Source organism: Perca fluviatilis, chromosome 14 (assembly GCF_010015445.1).
Source record: "Perca fluviatilis chromosome 14, GENO_Pfluv_1.0, whole genome shotgun sequence".
Lineage (NCBI taxonomy): Eukaryota > Metazoa > Chordata > Actinopteri > Perciformes > Percidae > Perca > Perca fluviatilis.
The window spans coordinates 12,382,687-12,404,603 of record NC_053125.1 but is presented as its reverse complement, the minus strand read 5'-3'; the positions used below and the strand labels follow the sequence as shown (position 1 = coordinate 12,404,603).

The 21,917-nt window shown below is 41.1% G+C and overlaps 1 protein-coding gene across 4 annotated transcripts in view; it reads right to left on the bottom strand.

Annotated features, from left to right (window-relative positions):
- Positions 1–26: 26 nt before the first annotated feature.
- Positions 27–21,917, bottom strand: part of LOC120572184 (ADAMTS-like protein 1) — a 97,510-nt gene continuing 75,619 nt past the window's right edge. For 2 of the 4 annotated variants that reach the window (XM_039821363.1, XM_039821366.1), the window contains 19 exons: positions 20,886–21,043; positions 18,968–19,079; positions 18,642–18,780; positions 18,470–18,520; positions 18,170–18,374; positions 17,017–17,164; positions 16,814–16,898; positions 13,440–13,750; positions 12,240–12,369; positions 9,238–9,448; positions 8,949–9,128; positions 7,908–8,061; positions 6,696–7,704; positions 6,454–6,581; positions 5,133–5,238; positions 4,703–4,907; positions 4,039–4,148; positions 2,762–2,982; positions 27–1,955 (listed from right to left, as the gene is read on the bottom strand). In XM_039821363.1, coding sequence (XP_039677297.1) covers positions 1,846–1,955; positions 2,762–2,982; positions 4,039–4,148; positions 4,703–4,907; positions 5,133–5,238; positions 6,454–6,581; positions 6,696–7,704; positions 7,908–8,061; positions 8,949–9,128; positions 9,238–9,448; positions 12,240–12,369; positions 13,440–13,750; positions 16,814–16,898; positions 17,017–17,164; positions 18,170–18,374; positions 18,470–18,520; positions 18,642–18,780; positions 18,968–19,079; positions 20,886–21,043 — 3,773 coding nt within the window. In that variant the 3' untranslated portion in view covers positions 27–1,845. Of the gene's footprint in view, positions 1,956–2,761; positions 2,983–4,038; positions 4,149–4,702; positions 4,908–5,132; positions 5,239–6,453; positions 6,582–6,695; positions 7,705–7,907; positions 8,062–8,948; positions 9,129–9,237; positions 9,449–12,239; positions 12,370–13,439; positions 13,751–16,809; positions 16,899–17,016; positions 17,165–18,169; positions 18,375–18,469; positions 18,521–18,641; positions 18,781–18,967; positions 19,080–20,885; positions 21,044–21,917 lie in introns of those variants that run through there. The other 2 variants (XM_039821364.1, XM_039821367.1) reach the window with 2 other exon arrangements.

Below are 21,917 nucleotides of genomic sequence, written 5' to 3'. Positions count from 1 at the left end.
AGAAAAAGAAAACCACAACAAACAGATTCTAAAAGGAATGTATTTGGTTTTATTTAATAATAAACCAGGCATGAGCAGGACGCAACACATCAGTTCACCAGCAGAGGGTCCCCATTGCATGCACATCAAATACCAATAAATTGTAGGGAAATGAATACTTAAAACCAACCCCTGTAATTATTTACAAAACTATGCACAGGAACACGTATGAAATAAATAGTTAAGGACAAAACAAATATCTACATAACTTAAAGGCATAAGTAATATGTTAATCATGTTTGTCTTTCACAAAGTCAAATAATCACACCTAGAAAGGCCAAGTTATCGGCTAACGTATGTGTTGCACACATGATGAACTCAGGACTACATGTCAAAAGTGCAAACCCTGCCTATCTGGCACAAGTATGGTACATCAATGATGATCTTTTAAAAACTTCCCTACTGTTTTAACCAATAACCAAATGTAACACAGAGTTCTTACTTACATGTTTTAAGTTCAACCAACACTGAAATCTGTGAAAAGAAGAAGAGTTACGTAAGGACTGTCAAATGTAACGTTGTTTTTGCTTAAAATGTCACACTAAAGCAAAAATAGAATTTGGTGGAGAGGCATTTAAAAAGGTCACAAAGTGGTTAAAGGGACATTTTAACAAATATCGTTCCAAGAAATACCAAAATCACAAAACAAAATATATAAACAATGTAACTTTACAAACTAAAAAAAAAATACTCTACAAGCCATTTTCTTAACAAAGACTTGGATGAGTCGAGTGCAAAATAAGTGTCTTTTTTCCAAAGATTGACTTGCTTCAGTCATACACCCTCATAGTGCAACCCATGCAAGATAAATCTTTTTCATGTCCTACTTTCTATTCTACCCAAAAAACGCAGTTACGCCTGCAATACCAAATCCTTTCCTCTTCAAATGACTTGACCAATCGTTACGGTCAACACGTGCTGAATTACCCCAAACGATAGCACAGATCATGCTCCATTTAACATGTGGCTGTATATCATTTATTGAATATTAGCCTTTTAGACATGTTAGCCGTTTCCCCTTTATAGGCAGCATTATGCTGCATTTAAACAGGAGTTTACCCATACCTCTATAATAAAAGCTCAAATAGCATTACAACTATTTATCAACACTGTTTTGGAGACCATTGCAATAAAGGCAAACACACAACTATCCAGTGGTTATCAAAAGCTCAGGGGTCTACCCAAAATCCCTGGGTATGAAGTCAATCAATGAAAAAAAAGTACATTAGTTACATATTTGTGTATTGGAAGCTAAATTGCATGATAATATGCACCTTATTTTGGAGATGAAGTGATGTTGCTACAATAGAACACAGTGGCGCAGCACTTTTTTCCCCACCCAATTCTTTTAGCAAAGAAACTACACCAGATAGCATTAATGTGGACAGTTTGTTCTTGTATGAGTTCCCCTTTATGGTACAATGCAGTCACCACAATAGAAACCTATTACTCACAATGGAAATGGTATCTTAGTCACGTTTGCAGAATTTAGGAAAGCTTCAAAAGCATCAGATTAGAAAAAGAAAGAAGTAAAACCGAAGCCTTCATTAACAGACGCATCACTCCTCTCAAATACTTTCAAATTCAAACCCACACATGAGATCATTGAGGGAAGTAGATCACAACCACTCTCGGTATGACCATCCAAACATTCTTCCACACTCAGGTATCCTAATCCAAGACTGGTCATTGAAGACAGTTGTGGGTGTGAGGATAGAGCATAGAGGTTTCAAGTCTCTTTTGGCTGTCTGAGCATCTCCCCTGACCTATCCAGGTCGCCCATGGCCCTCGTCTTACGGCCCCGCCTCAGGTGTTTCGGCAGGAATGACAGCAGCGGCTCTTAAACTGGGGCAGTGGACAAAGCTCTAGCTGTTGAACCTTCTCGCAGTACCTCGTGCTGTCTCGACACTCTCCTGCTGGAATACACAGACGTTACAGTTTACTACTCATGCTCACTTTAAGCCCCCCCCGAACCCACTCCCCAAGATGGAACCCCCTGTAGTCTGTAGCCATGCAGTTTTACAGTATGTGAAGTGGATTCTAGATACCAACTTCTGCCACCCAATTACAATGGAGGTTAGTGGAATTTCATGTGTGCTTTTCAAAGCACTGACAAAATTCCACTTGCAAAAGTCCTCCCAGTAATAATATTTCCAATGTAAACTGTTTTGATAGTCTGTGGGTCATTCAAAGTAAGGGGGACATTGTTTCAGGGAATACCTGAAGTTGCAGAGCTTTTTTTTTTTTTTTTTTAAATTGTGAGTACCACAAGCAAAGTTCATTTCACTTGTTTTATAATAGGGTGCCAGAAATTTTAGAAACCGATGCTTCCAAACCTCAGCACGTGAAACCCAAACTATATGAATTATGGACTGGGCCCAATAAGGGAATGTAATGTGCCATGATGAAGTGTTTGCACAAATTATCCTGGCAATAATATTTATGATTTTACAATTTAATTTTAGCTCCAATCCAAGTTATTCTTCCACTCCAATTAGGGCAAGACCTTCGAAACATGCAGTTAGTGTGATCATGGCAGCAACAAACTGTACTGTACTCAGGATATCGTCAGGATTTGTTTCTCCCCTGCATATGTTGATTCTTAAATGTCCTATGCAAAGCACAGTTAGTTTGAATATGCTCTACAGCTTATAATAAACTCAGGATCATTTCACAATTGAGTGACCTTGTCCATTTTGCAACCAGTGCAACTTTTTCTCACCTCTGCCACAGGACAAAATATTGCACCTCTGCCAGCTGGGAGGGCGAGGCCTCCACATGCAGTGATGTTCACGTGTGGCCTTTCCAGTTCGACGGTGTGCACATGTCACCTGGCGTGACTGGAAACCGTGCCGCCCACAGGTGGCAGTGCACTGCGTCCACGGGCTTACACGCCAGTGAAGGGCACAGGCCTCTGCGGAGCAATTCTTCACGGAGCTGGGTCTACAAATACAAACACACATAGGTTATTTATAAAAAATGTTTAAAGATTATTTTTTGGGCATTTTAGGCATTTATTTGTATAGGACAGCTTAGACTTGAAAGGGGAGAGAGAGGGGGGAATGACCATTGACATATATATAATGGACCAATAGATCCCGTTGCTCTGGACGGAGACCAGTGAAGGATATTAGAAGCACTTTTGCGGTGATCCCTTGCTTTACTGCGCAGCCTCCAACTGACAGAGACAACGTAAATGTGACGTGAGCAACGTGTCTGAAAGTTGTAAGTCTTCTGGTAGCTGTGCCAAGAGAAATCTCAATCATTCCCAATCTTACAGAGACGGAGAGCGTAGGTATATGTAAGGAGATAACATAGGCACAGGCTAATTATTGCTAACTAACATGCTAGTTAACATTAGTAATTAAACCTAAACAGCTAATGTAAGTCGAAACTGCCTGCAAGCTTCTCATGTACTATACGGTAATTCCTCTACTGTGCGAAAGTAAGTCACTTGGTTATGACACAATCGTTAGCCTATTTTTACAAAAACGTCTGCTACGGAGCCATAACGTGAGGTACAAGGTAATGGAGCCTTTTATACATTGTCGTGTTTCTTTAGAAATAAACAATGGACAAATAGAGTCTTTAAACGCTTCAGATGTAAAGTTATTCGCAGTCAAGTGACGTAAAAAAAAAAATGGCGGTCAGTGGAATGCTAACAAGAGGTGATCGCTTTGTAGCAACAAAATGGCGCCATCGGAGGTTCGAGTTCTGAAGCGAAGCTTACCCCCTTGGGAATGACATGCAGCAAAGGGCCGCGGGTCGGAGTCAAACCCGCGGTCGCTGTGTCGAGGAGTAAGCCTCTATGTATGGGCGCCCGCTCTACCAGGTGAGCTATCCAGGCGCCCGCACATATGTTTTAATGGGTCTAAAAGTTGTCAGTGTTCAGTGTTGTTCAGTGTTTTTGTCACTGTAACATGAGGTATCACTGTACTTTTTATTGTACATCAGCATCATTCATATGTATAATATATATCTTGTGATATTCATATTTACCTCTGGAGTCCACTGCACATCCTGTAGGGGACTTTGGTGGTATTTGTGTCTTGGCAGTAAACATGGCGGTGCTGTGTGGCCAAACTGGGACCCACACATTGACCATTACACTAAAGGAGGAGATTACAGCAAGTTCAGCTTTTAGATTGAAAACACGTTTCTGCTAGTAACTTCCCTCTTGTGATTTTGCCATTTTAAAGCATACCCACTGTGACTGAATTTCACATTTTAAACCTAAACCTTGCCTCATAAGCTACATAAGCTACTTTTTTTTCTAACTATTATGCAACCCAATGGGATTTTCACTCTGGGAAATTCTCATAATTGGGAAATACGTGAAAGAGTTAACAGACAAAAAGGGACTTCCCTAACTACAACAAATATACTAAAATAAAATAAAAGATTAGCAGAGTGCTTTACCCCTTAAAAGGGAAATTTTACAACCATTTTACAGCTTTGCAGCAGCTGGTTCCTCCTCCATTTGGAAAAAAAATGAACACCTAAAGTGCCAGTTATTCCGCAGTTGATAAACTACCTCAAATTAACTGTCCGTGAGAAGGCACACAGTTTCTGAGGTAAATTGTGTTTTGCACAAATATACAGCCTTGACCCAGTCCATGTAGATGTTATGAGATGTATTTGCTGTCAATGTAAGTATACTCACTGCTCCCCAGTGGGTAGTGGCCCATCTGGCACAGGGCAGTTGGTTGCATAGCCTAGTGTCAGAGGGTCTCCTTCCCGTGCCAAGGCAGTGCTGGCTCTCCATCTCTCTTGATCTGCCCTCAGGACCCTTCATGCAGCGGACACTCCTGGTCTGGGAGCCACCTCCACAGCTGGCTGAGCATGGCGACCAAGGATACACCTGCCACCTAATCCCACCACAGGAGGAAGGGTGGACAAAAACTTATAGAGTTGATATGCTTATCAGAAAGTCCAGCTGTTTTAATGGGTCCCAAAGTAGTCAAATATTCACAGACTCAAAAAGGAAATGGAATGCAAGTAAAGAGGGCAGTGGTAACTGGTCTTATCAAATCTACAGTAATATTCAAAGTGTCCATCTGGACAAGCACGTAGTAGTAGTAGTAGCAAGTTACCTGAGGGGGCAGGCTTGTCCATTACACAGCTCAGCTGACTTGCTGCTGTTACTCCTCTCAGAGCAAATAGGGCCACTGGCTCCCACACAATTTCTTCCTTTGAAATCTGAAAATAAAATAAAACAAGCAATATTTAGTGGTCTTGGATACTGCAGAAATCAAAAGCTATAGACTTGTCTTTTTAATCTGTATTGTATGTTGCTGATAATAGTTTCAGTGTCCTCTCTGTTAATGTGTTACAATTTTAAAGCAAACACACCAAATACAATCGGTTGTAGCTGAAGACACTTTTGTATTGCCTGGTAGAAACAATAATAGTCGTGATGTGGAGTCAGTTATGGTTTTCTCAATTCAGATAAAACAAGTCTTAATGTGTTCTTTCTTCCTATTATTTTAGCAGCACTACATGTTGTCTTTGCATTACAAAGAAAATCGTGATTCTTTGGCGTGTATCTTTAGAAGTGGCATACTTTCAGAAATAAGACTGCACTTTCCAAGAGTTCAAGTTCAATTTCCCTGTAAACGTACTTGGAATTGCATTCTTAAGATTTCTGAAGTGCATCCATCAGACACGACTTCAAACAGAGTTTGATTTAAAAAATAAGAAATTGCAGTTTGGACATTTTTCAGCATCTTTAAACCCTGTTATCCTCTGTTTAGATTAGGCGAACGGGGATGCACCTACTTAATCTTCTTTGAAACATTGCCTGGAACCTCTAATTGTTGTCGTATGAGGAGGGAAAAGTGCCGGAGCATCAGGAAACCCGGCAGCGTCGGTGCTTTGATGAGAATGCAGCGAGGTCGCGACTGATCGTGCTTCGAGGAGACGACCCGAGCTGTGGCATGCTCCGGACATTCCCCATCACTGACTTAGCCACCAGGGTATGTAAAAGCTTACAGTATATATCGGTGTCTATGGTTATGCCTAGGTGTGTGTGTTTCACAATTGAAAATAATGCTTTCCCAGAATCTCTAAGCCTGAACCACAAAAGAACAACACATATTAATGAAAACTGGAATACATGAAATTATATTAGGTCTAACTCAACTTGACATTAGGTCAAAAACGTTTTTTTTTTTTTATCATAACCCTAACAAAAAGTTCTAGATGTCTTGTGCTTCGTTTTATATTCATATATTATTTTTTTTTCGAAACCTTGGGAGCTTGACTTAAAATAAAGTTTTGAATGTTTGGATGATTATTATTCACACAGAATAACTTTATGGAATCACTCCAGAGGCTAAACTAACCATTATCTGGCCAGAGTTAAAGTTTATTCAAAACACACTTGCAGCAATATTCTGCCTTTGTGGACCTTACATGTAATCTGCAGCCAAGACGAAAGAGATGTAGCTCCAAGACGGTTCCTGGCAGTGCAGGTGTACAGACCCTCATCCACCTTGCTTGGAGACTGGATCCTCAGTGAGCCGGTGGACAACAGGCCTACTCTGCCAACACAAAAACAACGCAACCACTCAATCAGCTACTTTTACACAAGAAAATCGGCAGTTTTGTTGACGCTTTTGCACACAAAAAGGGTCACGTTAAAGAGTAGTTCTTACCTGCTGTTGTAGTGCAACTCTTTTCCATTCTTTGTCCATGTCAGGGATAGTTCAGGGTCCCCCAGTGCCTCACATCTCAGCTCCAAACTAGCAATGGGTTTCTGCAGCAAAACTGGCACTCCCACATGAGCTATCATTTCAGGCGACGGTACCAATCCGAGCTTCCTGGGCCGTTGGATTATCACCGGATTTCTTGGCCTGGACGTGTGGGCTTTGATGTTCGGTTTATAAAGGAGAGGCCCTTGCGTGGAGGATTCTGCACTTTCCGGGGGATGAAGAGTAGACTCATTGGTTTCAACTTGTGTCACAATGAGCTCACTCAGCAGTTGTGCGATGAGTTGTTCCCCCCTTGGCCCTCCGTGGCCTTCAGAGAGGTTATGCATGATCTCATCTAGCCTGTGGGTATCGGCGATGAGTACGAGCAGGCTTGGAAGTTCTGAGCCTGTTCTCTCATCCTCCAGGGTCGACCTGTTCTTTTCACTGGAGTGTGTTTTATCAGCAGTGTCTTTTACATCTTGGAGAGAGCCTTTGAGTTCAAGCAAATGCTCAACAATGTTGTCATATTGGTTGAGGGAGATGGGTAGCTCTGGAAATCTTTCCCCTGTTGAGGCCACATCTGGCTGCCCAACCTTTTGTCGTCCACCCGCGAGGAGCCATGTCTCCGGAACAGAGAGCTTCTGCTTGCTGCCAATGATTTGTAGGACAAAATGTTCTTTGGCCTGTCCTGCAACGCATGTGTATATCCCGGCATCAGATGCACGAACCTGCTGAATCTTCACATATCCTAGTGATGTTATGGAGAGGTGTGGGAGTCCGGCCAATGGCTTTCCTTCCTTCAACCATCGGATGTAGCCTTTGCGGAAGTGTCGGGTTGGGCAGCGAAGAACCACAGTTGTCCAGGGGAGCAGGTAGGCATAGCCTCCCACTACCATCTGTAACTTTTTGCCCTTCCTCAACTGGATATACACCTTTCTCTGGGCCAGTATGGTGGGATCGGGCTTGACAGAATCTGAGATAAAATGGTGAATGGCATAATTATTATCTCTGTGCTATCTGTACTTCTGTGCGTTTGTGTACATTTTCAAGCCATTTTGATTGAAACAACTTAGCTATGGAATGTTTGTCTTTGCTTTCTAACATATCTTTCCATCAATTTCCTCTCTCTTAGCAGTACAAATTAAAAAAAATAAAGCCAAACAGAGGGTCTCTTACTCTCACAGAGCCTAAGGGAGCATGGCCGGATTTTGGTGGGCCGGGCCATCAGGGAACAGTTCTCAGAGTCTACGATCACATGTCCCCTATCTTCCCCTTGTCTTCTGCAGACTGCCTGTAGTCTCTGAATGCCATTTCCACAGGTCACTGAACACTAGACAAATAAACACATATATTGTAAGATAATAACAGAGAACATAAATGCAAGCATATTTTGTATATATATATATATATATATATATATATATATATATATATATATATTATATAGCACCCCAGGGGGGGCGGCAAAGATTACAGGGGGGCGCAAGTCTTTATCTGGTTTGAGGTTGAGGGAAAAAGAGGGAAAAAAATATTTGCACATGTTAAACAAATTATGATAATACACTAGAATATATAATGTATACAAAAGTCTGTATGAAAACTATATATTTTGTTGTATTCTCGTTTTTCCTGCCGCCACGGCATCACTATTTTATGAAAGAAACATGGCGGAGAAACATAACAGTGCTGATAAGTCCTTTGTATCAAAAAAGAAAGTAAGGCTCTATCTCGAGAGTTACCTCAACTTCGGTTTCGGGGGGGCTCAGGTTTTCTTAGACATGAGTAGGGGGGGGCGCCAAGGAAAAAAGGTTGGGAACCACTGGTATATAGTATATTATGCATTTTGTTTTTCAACTTTATGTTTGCACAATTGCACTTTTACATACACCAGTACAATAAGCTCTTTTAATGGATATTTCTTAGCCATACTATCTAACTATTTATTGTTACTGTTTTTATGATTGATATTGTTTTAACTAACAACTTGTACTGTTTTTATGTATGTAAATACATGAAGCCATGACAATCTTGAATTGAACTTTAAACACAAACATACATTCCAGTTGTTACAATAAATTTTAAACCCAGTTATCTCTTCATATCCTGTCCATCTCCTCACGTTAAGTTGCATGTTACGGCATGACATTTTAATTTTGACCATTTAAGAAAAAAGAAGAAAAAAAAAAGAAGGTATGTTGGTGCCTTAGCAAAGCCTACCTGGGACCAGTCAGTTGTCACCCATTGAGGTGGACACTCTTGCTTGGCACAGGGCTGCTGGTTTGCGGGGCCCTTGGAGGGGCAAAAGGTGTCAGGCAGCTCCAGGATGCTGCCATCTGCCAACCGCTGTTTGCACAGGACCTGCCTCCTTTGAAATCCACCACCACAGCTCTGGGAGCACTACAAAAATACAGAAGTGCCAGGGGTTACATTAGCAATATGTGCTACACGCTTCAGTCTAATTGCTGGGCCATTTATAGTGGTGAACTTCCTAAGTAAGATCCTTTACCTGGCCCCAGTCACGCGTTTCCCACATAGGAGGGCAGTCAAAGCGGTTGCAGGCTTGGACAGGGTTGGGCTTGGGGCTCTGACAGTCTTCATCCCTCAAAACCTCAGTACGGTTACTGTCCCGAGAGGGCCGGTGAGTGCATGCCACAGTGCGGGTCATCAGACCAACCCCACAGGTAGCAGAGCATGAACTCCACTCCTCTGTTTCCCACCTGTGAACACAATGTTTATAACATCAAACCAGCCAAACACCAGGTTACTTCTGTTTTTAAATTTCACATGTATTTTTCTTGACACATTAGTTTTTGATTTAAGAGTAAGGCATTATAATTTCAATTTAATGCTGCGTTTTCAACTCTTAACCTTTACCGTTCCTGATTAATCACCATACTTTATCTTTTGTGTACATGTATATGTAGCCCCATTATCTAATCTATAAAAGAGTGCAGTCAGGAGGAGTTCAGTCAGAGTGCTTGATGTTTTGACTTGATCCCATGAGAGGACACTCTTGCAGTCTTATGAATGTGTAAATTCATGAAAGTGAAATTCATGAAAGTGAATACGAGTGAAAACAAAAAGAGTGATTCATGGGGCCAGATCCTGGAAGATCAAGAAATATTACATCTCCCACTGAATTTAGTTATATTTGAGAAACCCCTATGGCATAACTTCTTCACTTGCATTTTCCCAATGACCTCTCTCTCTCTCTGACTATATATATATATATATATATATATATATATATATATATATAGTACCAAAAACCTTTTGTTATCTAGCACAATTTGATACAGGGTGATGAATCCAGCATCAAAGTTTTCTGAGCACTTTTATTCCAATTTTAAAATTGATGTGGCATGTGTTTTACTAGTCGCTATGCCTTTAAAGGCATCTCAAAGCTTTGGCTTTCACCAAAATGGCAGCGATTTTACTTCTTGCTTGAAAGATTAGGTGATATTTCAAAACTATTCATATTTCCCCAAGGGTCCAGGGACTGAGGAGAATTGGGAATGAAGCCGGTTTCTGGACCGGTACTATACTCAAAGCCAAATCCTATGGCTGTTTCCCTTCAGAGGGAACAGAATCCAAAGAGTGTAGCTTAATATGGGAGGGTGAGGAGGCCTCGGGGAGGGAGTAAAGGGCCAAAGGAAACAAGTCCAATACAGCGTTTGTTGTGCCTGAAAACAAGACTCAAGGCCTGGAAAAACAGGCAAGGGCAGGCTGCAAGCCTCTGGGTTTTCTGACAAGAGTGTGAGTGGTGGAACACCGACACTGTGCACGGTGTTAACTTGAAACGTGTGGCCTACCGCAAAATCCACTCACCGTTTAGCCATGGCTTCGTTATATTAAACATCATGCCATTATGCTAGTTAACCATTCAGGTATTTCATTTTGATGAATTCTGTGTGCTCATTGTTCATCCCCTGTATTCCAAATTGATGCCCGATCGGATGATAGTTGGATTAACACTGCTTGCTTAACACAAAAAAAAATATGCAAAGCTTGGAATTAAAGCTTAATAGTGTAGGCTACATCTACCAACTTTTTTTTTTTTTTTTTTTAAAGATATTTTTTTGGGCATTTTAGGCCTTTATTTGACAGGATAGCTGAAGACATGAAAGGGGAGAGAAAGAGGGAATGACATGCAGCAAAGGGCTGCTGGTCAGAATTGAACCCAGGTCCGCTGCGTCGAAGAGTTAACCTCTATATATGGGCGCCTGCTCTACCAACTGAGCTATCTGGGCGCCCACACAGAACTGACATCATAGTTGTATTTCAATGATTTCTTCTTGGAATTTAGCAAGGGTTTTTGTGGTTCCCAGAGGACAATTACAATGGTTTTAGTGATTTCCTGAACTTCTGACTACTTCAAAATCAGGAATGTCCTTCCCCTGAAGCCAATGGCCAAGATTTCCATGAACTGAAATGTTCCTTTCAATGACAAATAGCAACATCTATTGGGTAGATCACCATGAAATTTGTTAAGCACATTTATGCTCCCCAGAGGATAAATCCCTTCCATTTTCGACACTCAATAGTTTTTACTTTGGAGTCACCCTAAGGTCAAAGTGTCAAAGTAGGATCTTAACTAATAATCTGATTCATTAAATTTTCCAATAACATTCATGATACCTAGAGGATGAATCTATATGTTTTTGGTGACTGCCTGACATTTCTTCTAGCACCACAATTTATATGGAAGAAATATCAAAATCTAATGGACAGATTGTTATGGTGGTAATAAAGCACATTCATACTCCCCAGAGGATAAACCTTTTTCATTTTGGACACTTCATGAGGATTCTTTGTGCCTCATATCAGGCCAAATGTTAACTTCGTAGACAAACATATTTTATAATGTAATGGGCAGATCTTCCAAGGACTATTTCATGTCAGCCTGGCAGGTACAGCCACCACTGAAACCTGATCTCTACTTAATGTCTGATTCTGACCAGGTTCAACAAGCTGTCTCACTGGCTACATTTCATGCTCTCAATGATACAACCATCCATTTCTGTCCTTCTGCTACTTGGACCTAGGTGGCCTAAATGGTGATTTAATTGGCACATGTGGTTTAAACTGAGAAGGATCATGTAGTGGATTAGAAGGATTTGAATCTCTTTTGTACACAACCAGTGATTAGTAGAGATTAATTGATTCAACTAGTGCAATGTGTGTTTTTTGATAGTCTGAAAGTTAAGGAGTTCCAGGTGTAGAACCCAGGGATAATCTGGGAAATGGTACACGAATGTCCGTGCTCCCTATATTGCATATTTCGCTAGGTTACAGTCTTGGCAAACTAATAAAGAGTAGAGCCAGATTTCAGTCCTGTTTTTAATTAATATTTTCTTCTTGAATGCAGCCAAATCCTTTTTTCCAAAAAAACACATGTCCGCCTCAGTTTAACTGCATCCATCAATCAAGTCTATTTTAATGTCCATGCACAAACCATTTTAAACAATGTCTGAATGATAATGATGTGTTGTCTGTGTTGTACGTTACCTGGGTGGGCAGGGCTGAGTTTTGCAGTCCTGCAGGAGTTGCGGGGGCCGACGGGAGCTCACACACAGGCTCTGGTCTGCTGCCTCCCTGGTCTGCTTGTTCAGGCAGATGACCACAGCCTCCTGCACACCTGGGATTAGACAGCACCGAGCAGTCAAAAGAACCATGAGCTATTGCACGTTTCAATCATAAGTGCTTTCACCTTTTTTAAATGTGTATACTTGCTGCACCATATCTTCTTAAAAAGAATGCCAAAAATGCTTGTTTAGCATCTCTCCAATAATATAACCCTCCCATCATATTAGCATAGAATATTGCAAGCAGACACTGCAATGAAGCCAGATATTTGGCCCCTCAATGAAAGCAAGCAAGGGATGTACCTATTGGGGCACAATGAACATGAAAACAGTACAGCTGTCTGAGTAAGTTCTGGCCTGAACTGTGGGAAAAAAAACTTTTAGGGTGTGATGTCAGGTCATGTTAAAAGCAACGTAACATAAATCTCGGCGTCTGCTTCGAACATTGGGGACAATAACAGTGAAGCAGGCACTTCAAACGCCACGGTGGTGTGATGGTCCACAGGAGCGCCGCCCTCAGGGTGTGTATGTGACATCCGATACCACTCTGTAATCATCCCCCGAATGGGAGTTTGTTAGGTTTGGGTGAGCGCACACACAGACGTTGACAAAGGTCTACGCCCATGTGAAGAAATGAAGTTACACATGCACACATTTAACACACAGACACACATTTCAGGCATAGAGGCTTGGGTGTGGAGGTGGGGAGATTAAAGTGGGCCTCAACGAATGTTGGCAGGATGTTTAGGAAAGCTGGCTCTGTCTGGCGCTGCATTCACTGCCGCTGTGAGAGTCACTGATGTATGACCTTTAGGGTTGAAATTGGGATTCCATCCATTATCATCTAATATCATACAACTTACTTCTACTTCAAAGGCCATACTGGCATGGCTTTGGTCATCCACTGACATAAGGTCACCGTTTACTGCTCTGAAATTTCTTTTTAATACAGCAACTGGGAAAAATTCAGTGAAACTGACGGAGTGGGGGTTGCCTCCAGGATTTACAGTGCATTCAAACTACTGTAAGCAATATAATGTATTTGCTGTATTTGTACAATTAAGTGAGTTAACAAAGTTTTTCTTTACTTTCTTATATTAAAAAGGTCAATAATGATCCATACCTCCCCCACAACTCTCTGAGCACTCCGTAAACCCCTCATACTCCCAGTCGTGTAGTTCTTCTTTTTCAGGTATCTCCCCACCCTCCTCTTCCTGTCCCTCCTTTTGGCTCTCTTTTCCTTGGCCCGAAACACCAGAGCAGGGAGTACGGTAGCAGGGCTGACTCGTAGCAGGTTTTACCCCCTCACACTCGTCATCGGGCAGGTCAGCAACTGTCTGGGAGAAGGACAGCAGGACCTGGCACTTGATGGTCCGTCGCTGGGTCCCAGCACCGCATGTCCTGCTGCAGGGCTGCCACGGACCAGGGATGAAGCTGGATAGGAGAGGCAGCAGGTTTAAGACAACCCAAACGGGATGATTAATTGCACACATACAAATCTAAACAATATGCTGTTCATTTAGTTAGTATATTTCACATACAGGCTGTTTCCAAACCAATGCTGACCTGAAAGTAGTTACAGTCACAGGTTTTTGTGCATTCCCCATGTATACAGATTGAAGTCATTTACTGCTAAGTTAAAAAAAAAAAAAAAAAAAAAACTTGAGTATTTATGAAATCCAGTCCTGCTGTGGTTAATTGAGCAGCTGTGAAGCATTAGGATGAAGCCATTCTTGGATAAACAGCTTTCATGCGCATCCTTCCTCATCTTAAAGAATGGATCAGAGAAGGAAATACTTGTAGATCACTGTGCGAGATCATGAATGCCTAAAGGCCTGTTAAGGTTGGGTGAGTTTTAGAGTCCAGAAACTGCACTGTCACCCCCTAAATAGCTTTGTGAGAGTGTTAGAAGAAAGAAATAATGAATCTGGAAAGTGTGAGACAGAATCCCTCTTGATCTTCAGGTTGGCCAAAATAAAAAGTGTAGTTCTTTAAAAGGATCAAGGAGGGGGAATTTACTTGATGATGTGTTTTCCAGAATGTCCATAATGATTAAATAATATTCAAGTCTGATTGGAGAGAGCATAGATGCCGTTTCATGTCACCTTTGTGTCCATTACGTATACCTATAGAATAATGTAGCACTGGGATTATTGTTTTTTTTGGAATATGCAGATATAAAGACCAAACAGCATTTCATATCACATGCTTTTGCAGAAGGGTCCGTGTTTAATCGTCTTTACTCTAGTGTTCTCGTTACACCCAGCTATGCACCTGATCATGAATACAAAGTGGTTGGAGGCAGCCCAAATGTTTACAACATTCAGCAACTGTCCTCTTCAGGGCCCAGCTCATCACTGTTTCTTTTGGCAACATCATATTAGAGGTGTTCAGTTTATACAAACTAATCTTTCACACTGAATCACCACTGTCCCTGACGGGATCAGTAGTTTCCCAGCAATTGACTACAATTTGAACCAGCAAAGTGATTTGTAATTTCCACTACATCATACAGACTAACTTAGCTCTGTAGCTCACTGTGCGAGTATGATAAAGTCTCTTCAGTGTTTTTTTAGTATGGTGTTAAGAAAAAAATGTGTATTCTTTTTGCTCTTGTATTCATTTTATTCAAAATGGGAATATGATTGAAGGTAACACTGATGGTACATTAAGCCAACATTCAGCCTATCTGTAACTGTAAATAGTTGCACTCTCTGGGTTTATAAAACTCTCAAAGTAGTTTCCTCCACCATACATTATCAGTGTACATGTATTTCACAGAGGTAACATGGCAGCTTGCACCAATGTGCAGCATTCTTCCTCGGTTAAGCAGTCTGACCACAACACAACACCACCCTGCTGTTTTATAAGATGCCTCAATAAAGAGCTCATAATTACAGCAAAGTTGGCTCTTTATGAGTGCTCAAGGACTCGTTGTGTTTTGGACAAACAAATGAATCACCAGCAGTTAGACCTTGGAACACAAGCAACAAAGTCAACAAGCGAACCCACAGAAATGTTTATCTTCATGCGTTAAAGTACATCTGTCAGTTCTAAAACAATCGGGATTTCGTTCGTGGATGGAAACAACACATTTTTGTGATATCCGCCAAAGCTCCATGCTAATCATTTTAGTTAAAATTTGAATCAGTGGAAATATTTTATTTTTTAATTTTTCAAGCAGTTGCACAGCAGTGGCTCAGGGCAGGCATAAGGCCTGGCGATGGAGGTGCAATAAGTCTAACACAGAAATATCCTTCTCTTTCCTCTCACATCCGTAACCTGGCCCCATATGGTAGGCAGATATTGTTGTTGGCGTGTGAATGACTGCATATTATACACATATTTATGTGCTTTTGAAGCAAAAAAAAAAAAACAATAGAGCAAAATCATATGTTTTGGCATGTCTATCTCTCTCTCTCTCTCTCTCTCTCTCTCCCCTCCCACTTTCTCTCTCCAAAGATAAGTCAAAGTAACAGATGTTTTGAACTGGCTAACATGGTCGCTAATGCAAGTCATGCAAGACACTGGGTAGAGTCCAAACATTGTCCATCTTCAGAGGACAGCCTTTATTAGTCAATTGATATGTGGGACAAGAACATCTGGAACATCTGAGGCTTGCTGAGGTAATGCTGGTAGTCAGTGACTGAACCCTCCGCTGGTCCCAATAAGATGTTTTTCCGCTTTCACCTTCAGCCTCCCCTTTTACTTTCAATAACCTCATCCAGCATATTCATTACTTAGAACTGACGATTCATACCTTCACTGAAGCAAAACAGCATCTAACTTCAGCAAGGGGGAATTCTTCTTTACTCTACTTGACAAATATTTAGCATACCCAGGTGTTCAAACACATGCACCCAAACTGGTGCATATTTTAAAAACTTGCCAGGGGAAAAATGGGGGCTCCAGGCGTACATTCTGACTCCAAGTTCTTGTAAATGGCCGTTGACATTAACACAACCACGATACTACGGTGGTTTCATGGCAGCACAGGGCCCTGTCTACTTCAGTTTCCCCTCCAGGAAAATTCTAAGCTCTGGGTTGTGAAAACTGTTGTTAAAACTGTGTATCTGGGATCTGACTTTTGCTTCTTTATCCCTGCAGAGTGACAGTAATTATTTTTTACGGGTTATGAAGCTTCAGAGTAATTTACAGCTTTACCAGTTGCACCTTCCTAACTTACTTTTTGTATAAGGCCCCAACACCTGTGATGGTTTTAACAGAACATTCACCTCTGGCAGTAAATTACAGGTATATGGTTCTAGTCCAGAGTGCCATTAAATATAAGCAGAATTGCATATTTTTACAAGTTTGAATTGCAGTTCCTACTGCTTTCAGTAGAAGAAAGCAGCAAATAGAGATATTTCTATTTGATCCGACTTTTGTGTGTGTGTGTGTGTATTCAATTCAATTCAATTCAATTCAATTTTATTTATAGTATCAAATCATAACAAAAGTTATCTATGCATGCATATGTGGGTGTCTGGTACTCACGTCGGTTCCTCAGTAACACTGATCTCCTCCTCCAGCTCTATGGCCTGCTTATGCCACACAGGTTTTGCCTCAACTGGGAGCGTATCTAGAGCAAATCACCATCAAAAGTTAACCATCACATGACACATTTATTTTAGAAATACGGGTTGGTGGTTAAAACATGATCAAATAAAAAAAAGAAACATCCCAAAAATCTAACCCACCTATGGATTTATAACAGGGCACAGTCACCAGGCACTCCTCCTTGATGTGGGGTTTGGTGGTGGGGTTGCAACCTCCAGCATGGAGTCCTCTGTGATCGATGCATAACACCACCCTGTAGCGCAGACCCTGCCCACAGGTCACCGTGCACTGGTGGTGACAGGACAGTTCAGCAGATATAGTCTATAAATTACTGATGATAACTCTTATGGTTACATCTCTTTGCTTGTGTTTGACAGAGAGCCCTTGACTCAAGGGAAGTAAAGAAAGACTCCTTCCCAAATCCCTGCAGCTGTGTGCTCAGGAGTGAACTTTGTGTTTCCGCTGCCAAAACAAGCATTTAAAGGCAAGTTCACAAGGAAGAATGTGCTAGGTAAACAGCATCCCAGGTTTTTTGAAGGGCTGCAAATTTGACTCCCTGGGCCTCTGCTTGTGCCTGTTTAACTGGGGAGGCTGAAAAATACCCACGAGGAAGTTGCATGAGGATATTTATGGTTAATGTAACAGCACCTCCACCAAATAAGTAACCAACCGGAAGTGTAAAATGATCCCGATGCACCACCCCGATAAACTGAGTATGAGTTTATGTGCTGTTGACTTTGGGGTTATAATTAAAGACTTGTGTGTATGTTTTGGATGGTGTGTTCAAGAGAGGACATTCACACTGAGGTCAGCAGTGCTACTCTGACTCACACAGCGAGGTTGCGTTTTAACTTAAGCAGTTGCAAGTGTTCCTGTCATGTTGGAAATGCTGATAGATGTCTGAAGAGACGACCGAATCACGGGTCAGGCTGTCTGCAGAGTATATTTTTGTTTCACCCCAGAACAATTAATCATTAATCATTTTTACTTCTTCTAATTCCAAGGGTTAATTAAGACCCACTGTGGTGATTCACAGACGCAAAAGACAAATTAAACGTTTGCTAATATTTGACTTCGAGACATCTACTTATTTACATTTGGTTACTCTGCCTTTTTAGCTGACCTTTCTCAACATTTCTAGTTATGTGATGCTTTACAGCACCTCACAAAATAACAACTGTAATCAATTAAGGCTCAGTGTGACCTTTAAACTTCATTTTCTTGGCCTTATATTGACTTGATACGGTGTAAAAAAATAATAACCAGTGATAATAATGGAAAAAGGGCACCTACGGGCGACCACTCCTGTGCCAGCCAGGTGGGGCAGTCAAAGGTGTTACAGGGCTGCAGTATAGCTGTCTTGGGGGAGTAGAGACATTTCCATTCCTCTGTGGGAGTGATGGTACCCTGCATGTCCTCCTCCACGCAGGACACCGAGCGACTCTGGAGTCCTCCTCCGCACGAGGTGGAGCAGGCGGTCCAGGGACTGCTCTCCCATCTGAAATCATGAAGGGAAGTCATGAAGTCAATCATGGAGATTGGTAAATGTCAATAGTTGTGTTATTATTTGTCCTCACAGTTGGGAGTACATACCGAGGCAGGGGGTGGTAGAGGTCATACGGCATGATTTGCTTGTAGCCGTCACTAAAAGGCAGAATCAATTAAGGAAATGAGGATTTAAAATAACACAAACTGCTGTTGACAGATCATTAACATAAATTTAAATAGTTTGCATTTTTTAAAGAGTTTTTGTCCAGTCTCTAACCTGGCCAGGCAGGGCTCCATGTTGCACTCCTCGAGTTTGGGTTTGGGTTTGACGTTCTCTGGGTAATAATGACAATACTGATCCACAACCACCCGGCCGCTCCGCAGGTCAAAGCACTCTGCTGAGGTTAGCTGGTAACCTACAGACAAAAAAAAAAAAAAAAACATAAATGGACACTAAAGTGATGCATCAAAACACATTTAGTGGAGCAGTATTTCAACATGAAGCATTTATCAAATATGTTCTCCTTTATCTGCCACAGGAAATAACTTTTCAGCATCACAGCTTTCTTAGCAGATGAGTCAACAATGCAACGCTATGCTTACCTCCACCACACGTGACGGAGCAAGGGAAGAAGTCGGTCTCTCTCCAGCGGTGGATGATGGGCTGGTAATAGATGTACTGGACCACGCTGTCTGCTCCACTGGCAAACTGCACCTACAGTATGGAAACAGTAGTCATGGTGTGACCACCAAATCTTTTCACTACTATATTGCATCACTATATTACTATATTATTATATTACATCACAGCAAGGCTTTCATTTTATAATAATACACCTAAAGGATGATGAATGCAACCAGAATGATTTGAACGAGTAGTTTGACATGCCAGATTTTGTGAAATACACTTGTTAGAGTTAGTCAGTAAGAATTGTCATTATGTGTTTTCACTGGGTGAGTAAACACACAAGTTGTGGTTTAACTGAGCCCGTCCTAAACTAAGCTAAGCCATTCAAAGCTAAGTTTGTTTCGGAGTCTTTCTGTCCCCTAGGGGCCATCACAGCTACCATATATAACTGGAGAATAAAACTGCATTTCATGGAAAAATGTTTCAAGAAAAAAATGAAATGCCCGGGTGTTTGGTTTCCACGATCAGCAAACTATCATCACTCCTCCCAATATAGATGTTAAATTACTTTTCTCAAGCAGTCCTCAGGAGAAAAAACTGCACATATAGACCATACAGGGTGTTGTATATGTGTTGTATAACATAAAAAGGGTGGAGGGCAGGAAATAAATTACTGGGCTACAACTCAGACCATGCCTAAGTTAGATATATAGACCATTTACGTGTTAAGCTGGGTTTTCAAACTGGTGTGTTCAGATCGTTTCAACATTTCTTGGATAAAAATTGAGTAAAGTCATGAGACTAGACGAAATGCTGATGCAGCTGAACTTATAGTAGATACAGGAGTCTATTAGATGTTCATTTTCACACACAGACATGGGAGAAATTTGACCCTGAGTAACCTGAAATGTCAGTTTCTGCACAGGTTGAACACAGCTTCTACCAGGATAAGCGCCTACGATAGGAAGTAATAAATAATTTACTGGATGAGAGACGCCAATTTCTTAGTGCTTTGCTTCGATTAAGAATACAGACTACATTTATAGAAATTAGGCCATTTGTGTCACATGTGCGTTTTGTTAAAGAAAGCTTGTAATGTGTCATACACATTTCAGCAAACATTTTTCTTCTAACCTTACACCTCAACCATATTGAAGAAATGGCCAAAGCCAGTTTATACCTACAACTCACATTACTCAAACTCCTCTGCCACTCATTCACATTCATGTGTTTACAGTGGAGAGACTGTCTGGCAACTTTTTAATATAATTTTCCATTTGTCCAAACTTTTTCCAGCGCTGCGATATGAACTGGCTGTCTGCCTCGTAACAGATTAGAAAATTATGCATTTATAGCTTCTCAGATTTCTGTCTCCTGAATTCCTATTTATTGTCCGATCCTGACTTGTGTGTTTATGAGGGGGGAAGTTTTCACAGGCGTTTCCCTAGTTTGCAGCCTGTATAACTTTTAATGTCCACTCACTGGCCCTCGTCTGAGAATGTAAGTGTGTGTGTGTGTGTGTGTGTGTGTGTGTGTGTGTGTGTACACATACACAAACGCACAATGTAAGCAAAAAAATTAATAAAAATTGATCCAATGATCCACTACTAAATGTATGAACTGAATTTATGTTGTGTTATGTTTGAACACATACTCTAAGTAAACCACATGCATTGTGATTCTTCTTCAAGGCCTGACATTCCACCATGAATCAAATACAAGTTTCATAATTCCAAGCTGAGGGAAACTGAAGAATTGGGTGATAATTCTCTGTGGGTTAGTCTCTTTCTTTCACATTACACATACTAAACTGTGTTTAGTGCCTCTGTTTATATTAAAAATATTGATTAGTGCAGCTTTAAGTCACTTGGTTTGATATATTTAAGCTCTTACTTTGACTGTGAAGTCAGCTCCCAGTGGGCCAGTGATTCTCAGGACCTCCTTATCTGAAAGTTTCTGGTAGTCCAAGGTGGTGTTCTCCAGGTTGTACTGCCCTGATTTATCAAAGACCAGTTCACCGTTTACCCCTTGTAGAGTCTTACTCTCCACATCTAAAGAAGAAACAAAGTACACAGCTAGAGCATAATGGACACATCACATTCACAATATTGGTATAAAGGTGTGGCCATTGACCATCCATAAACAATGAGACTTTAGTTTTCCTTTGATAAATGATAATCATTTCTTGTCTACATTTTTTTTAAATCATAAATGTGTCAGACAAAATGAGACTGCAAACAAAAGGAGATACAATTAAAATGTCAAGATACTAGATGGATGACTTCCATTTATCACAGACCTTCAGTCAGATCTAGTCACATGAAAAACATGGATTGGCTGTTGCGTTAGCAGGCACACAGACTCACTTTTGCACTGCCAGGAGGCTTATGTACAGTGCCTTGCGAAAGTATTCGGCCCCCTTGAACGTTTCGACCTTTTGCCACATTTCAGGCCTCAAACATAAAGATATAAAACTGTAATTTTTTGTGAAGAATCAACAACAAGTGGGTCCCAATTATGAAGTGGAACGAAATTCATTGGCTATTTCAAACTTTTTTAACAAATAAAAAACTGAAAAAGTGGGCGTGCAAAATTATTCAGCCCCCTTACTTTCAGTGCAGCAAACTCTCTCCAGAAGTTCAGTGAGGATCTCTGAATGATCCAATGTTGACCTAAAATGACTAATGATGATAAATAGAATCCAGCTGTGTGTAATCAAGTCTCCGTATAAATGCACCTGCTCTGTGATAGTCTCAGAGGCCGTGTAAAGCGCAGAGAGCATCATGAAGAACAAGGAACACACCAGGCAGGTCCGAGATACTGTTGTGGAGAAGTTTAAAGCCGGATTTGGATACAAAAGATTTCCCAAGCCTTAAACATCCCAAGGAGCACTGTGCAAGCGATAATATTGAAATGGAAGGAGTA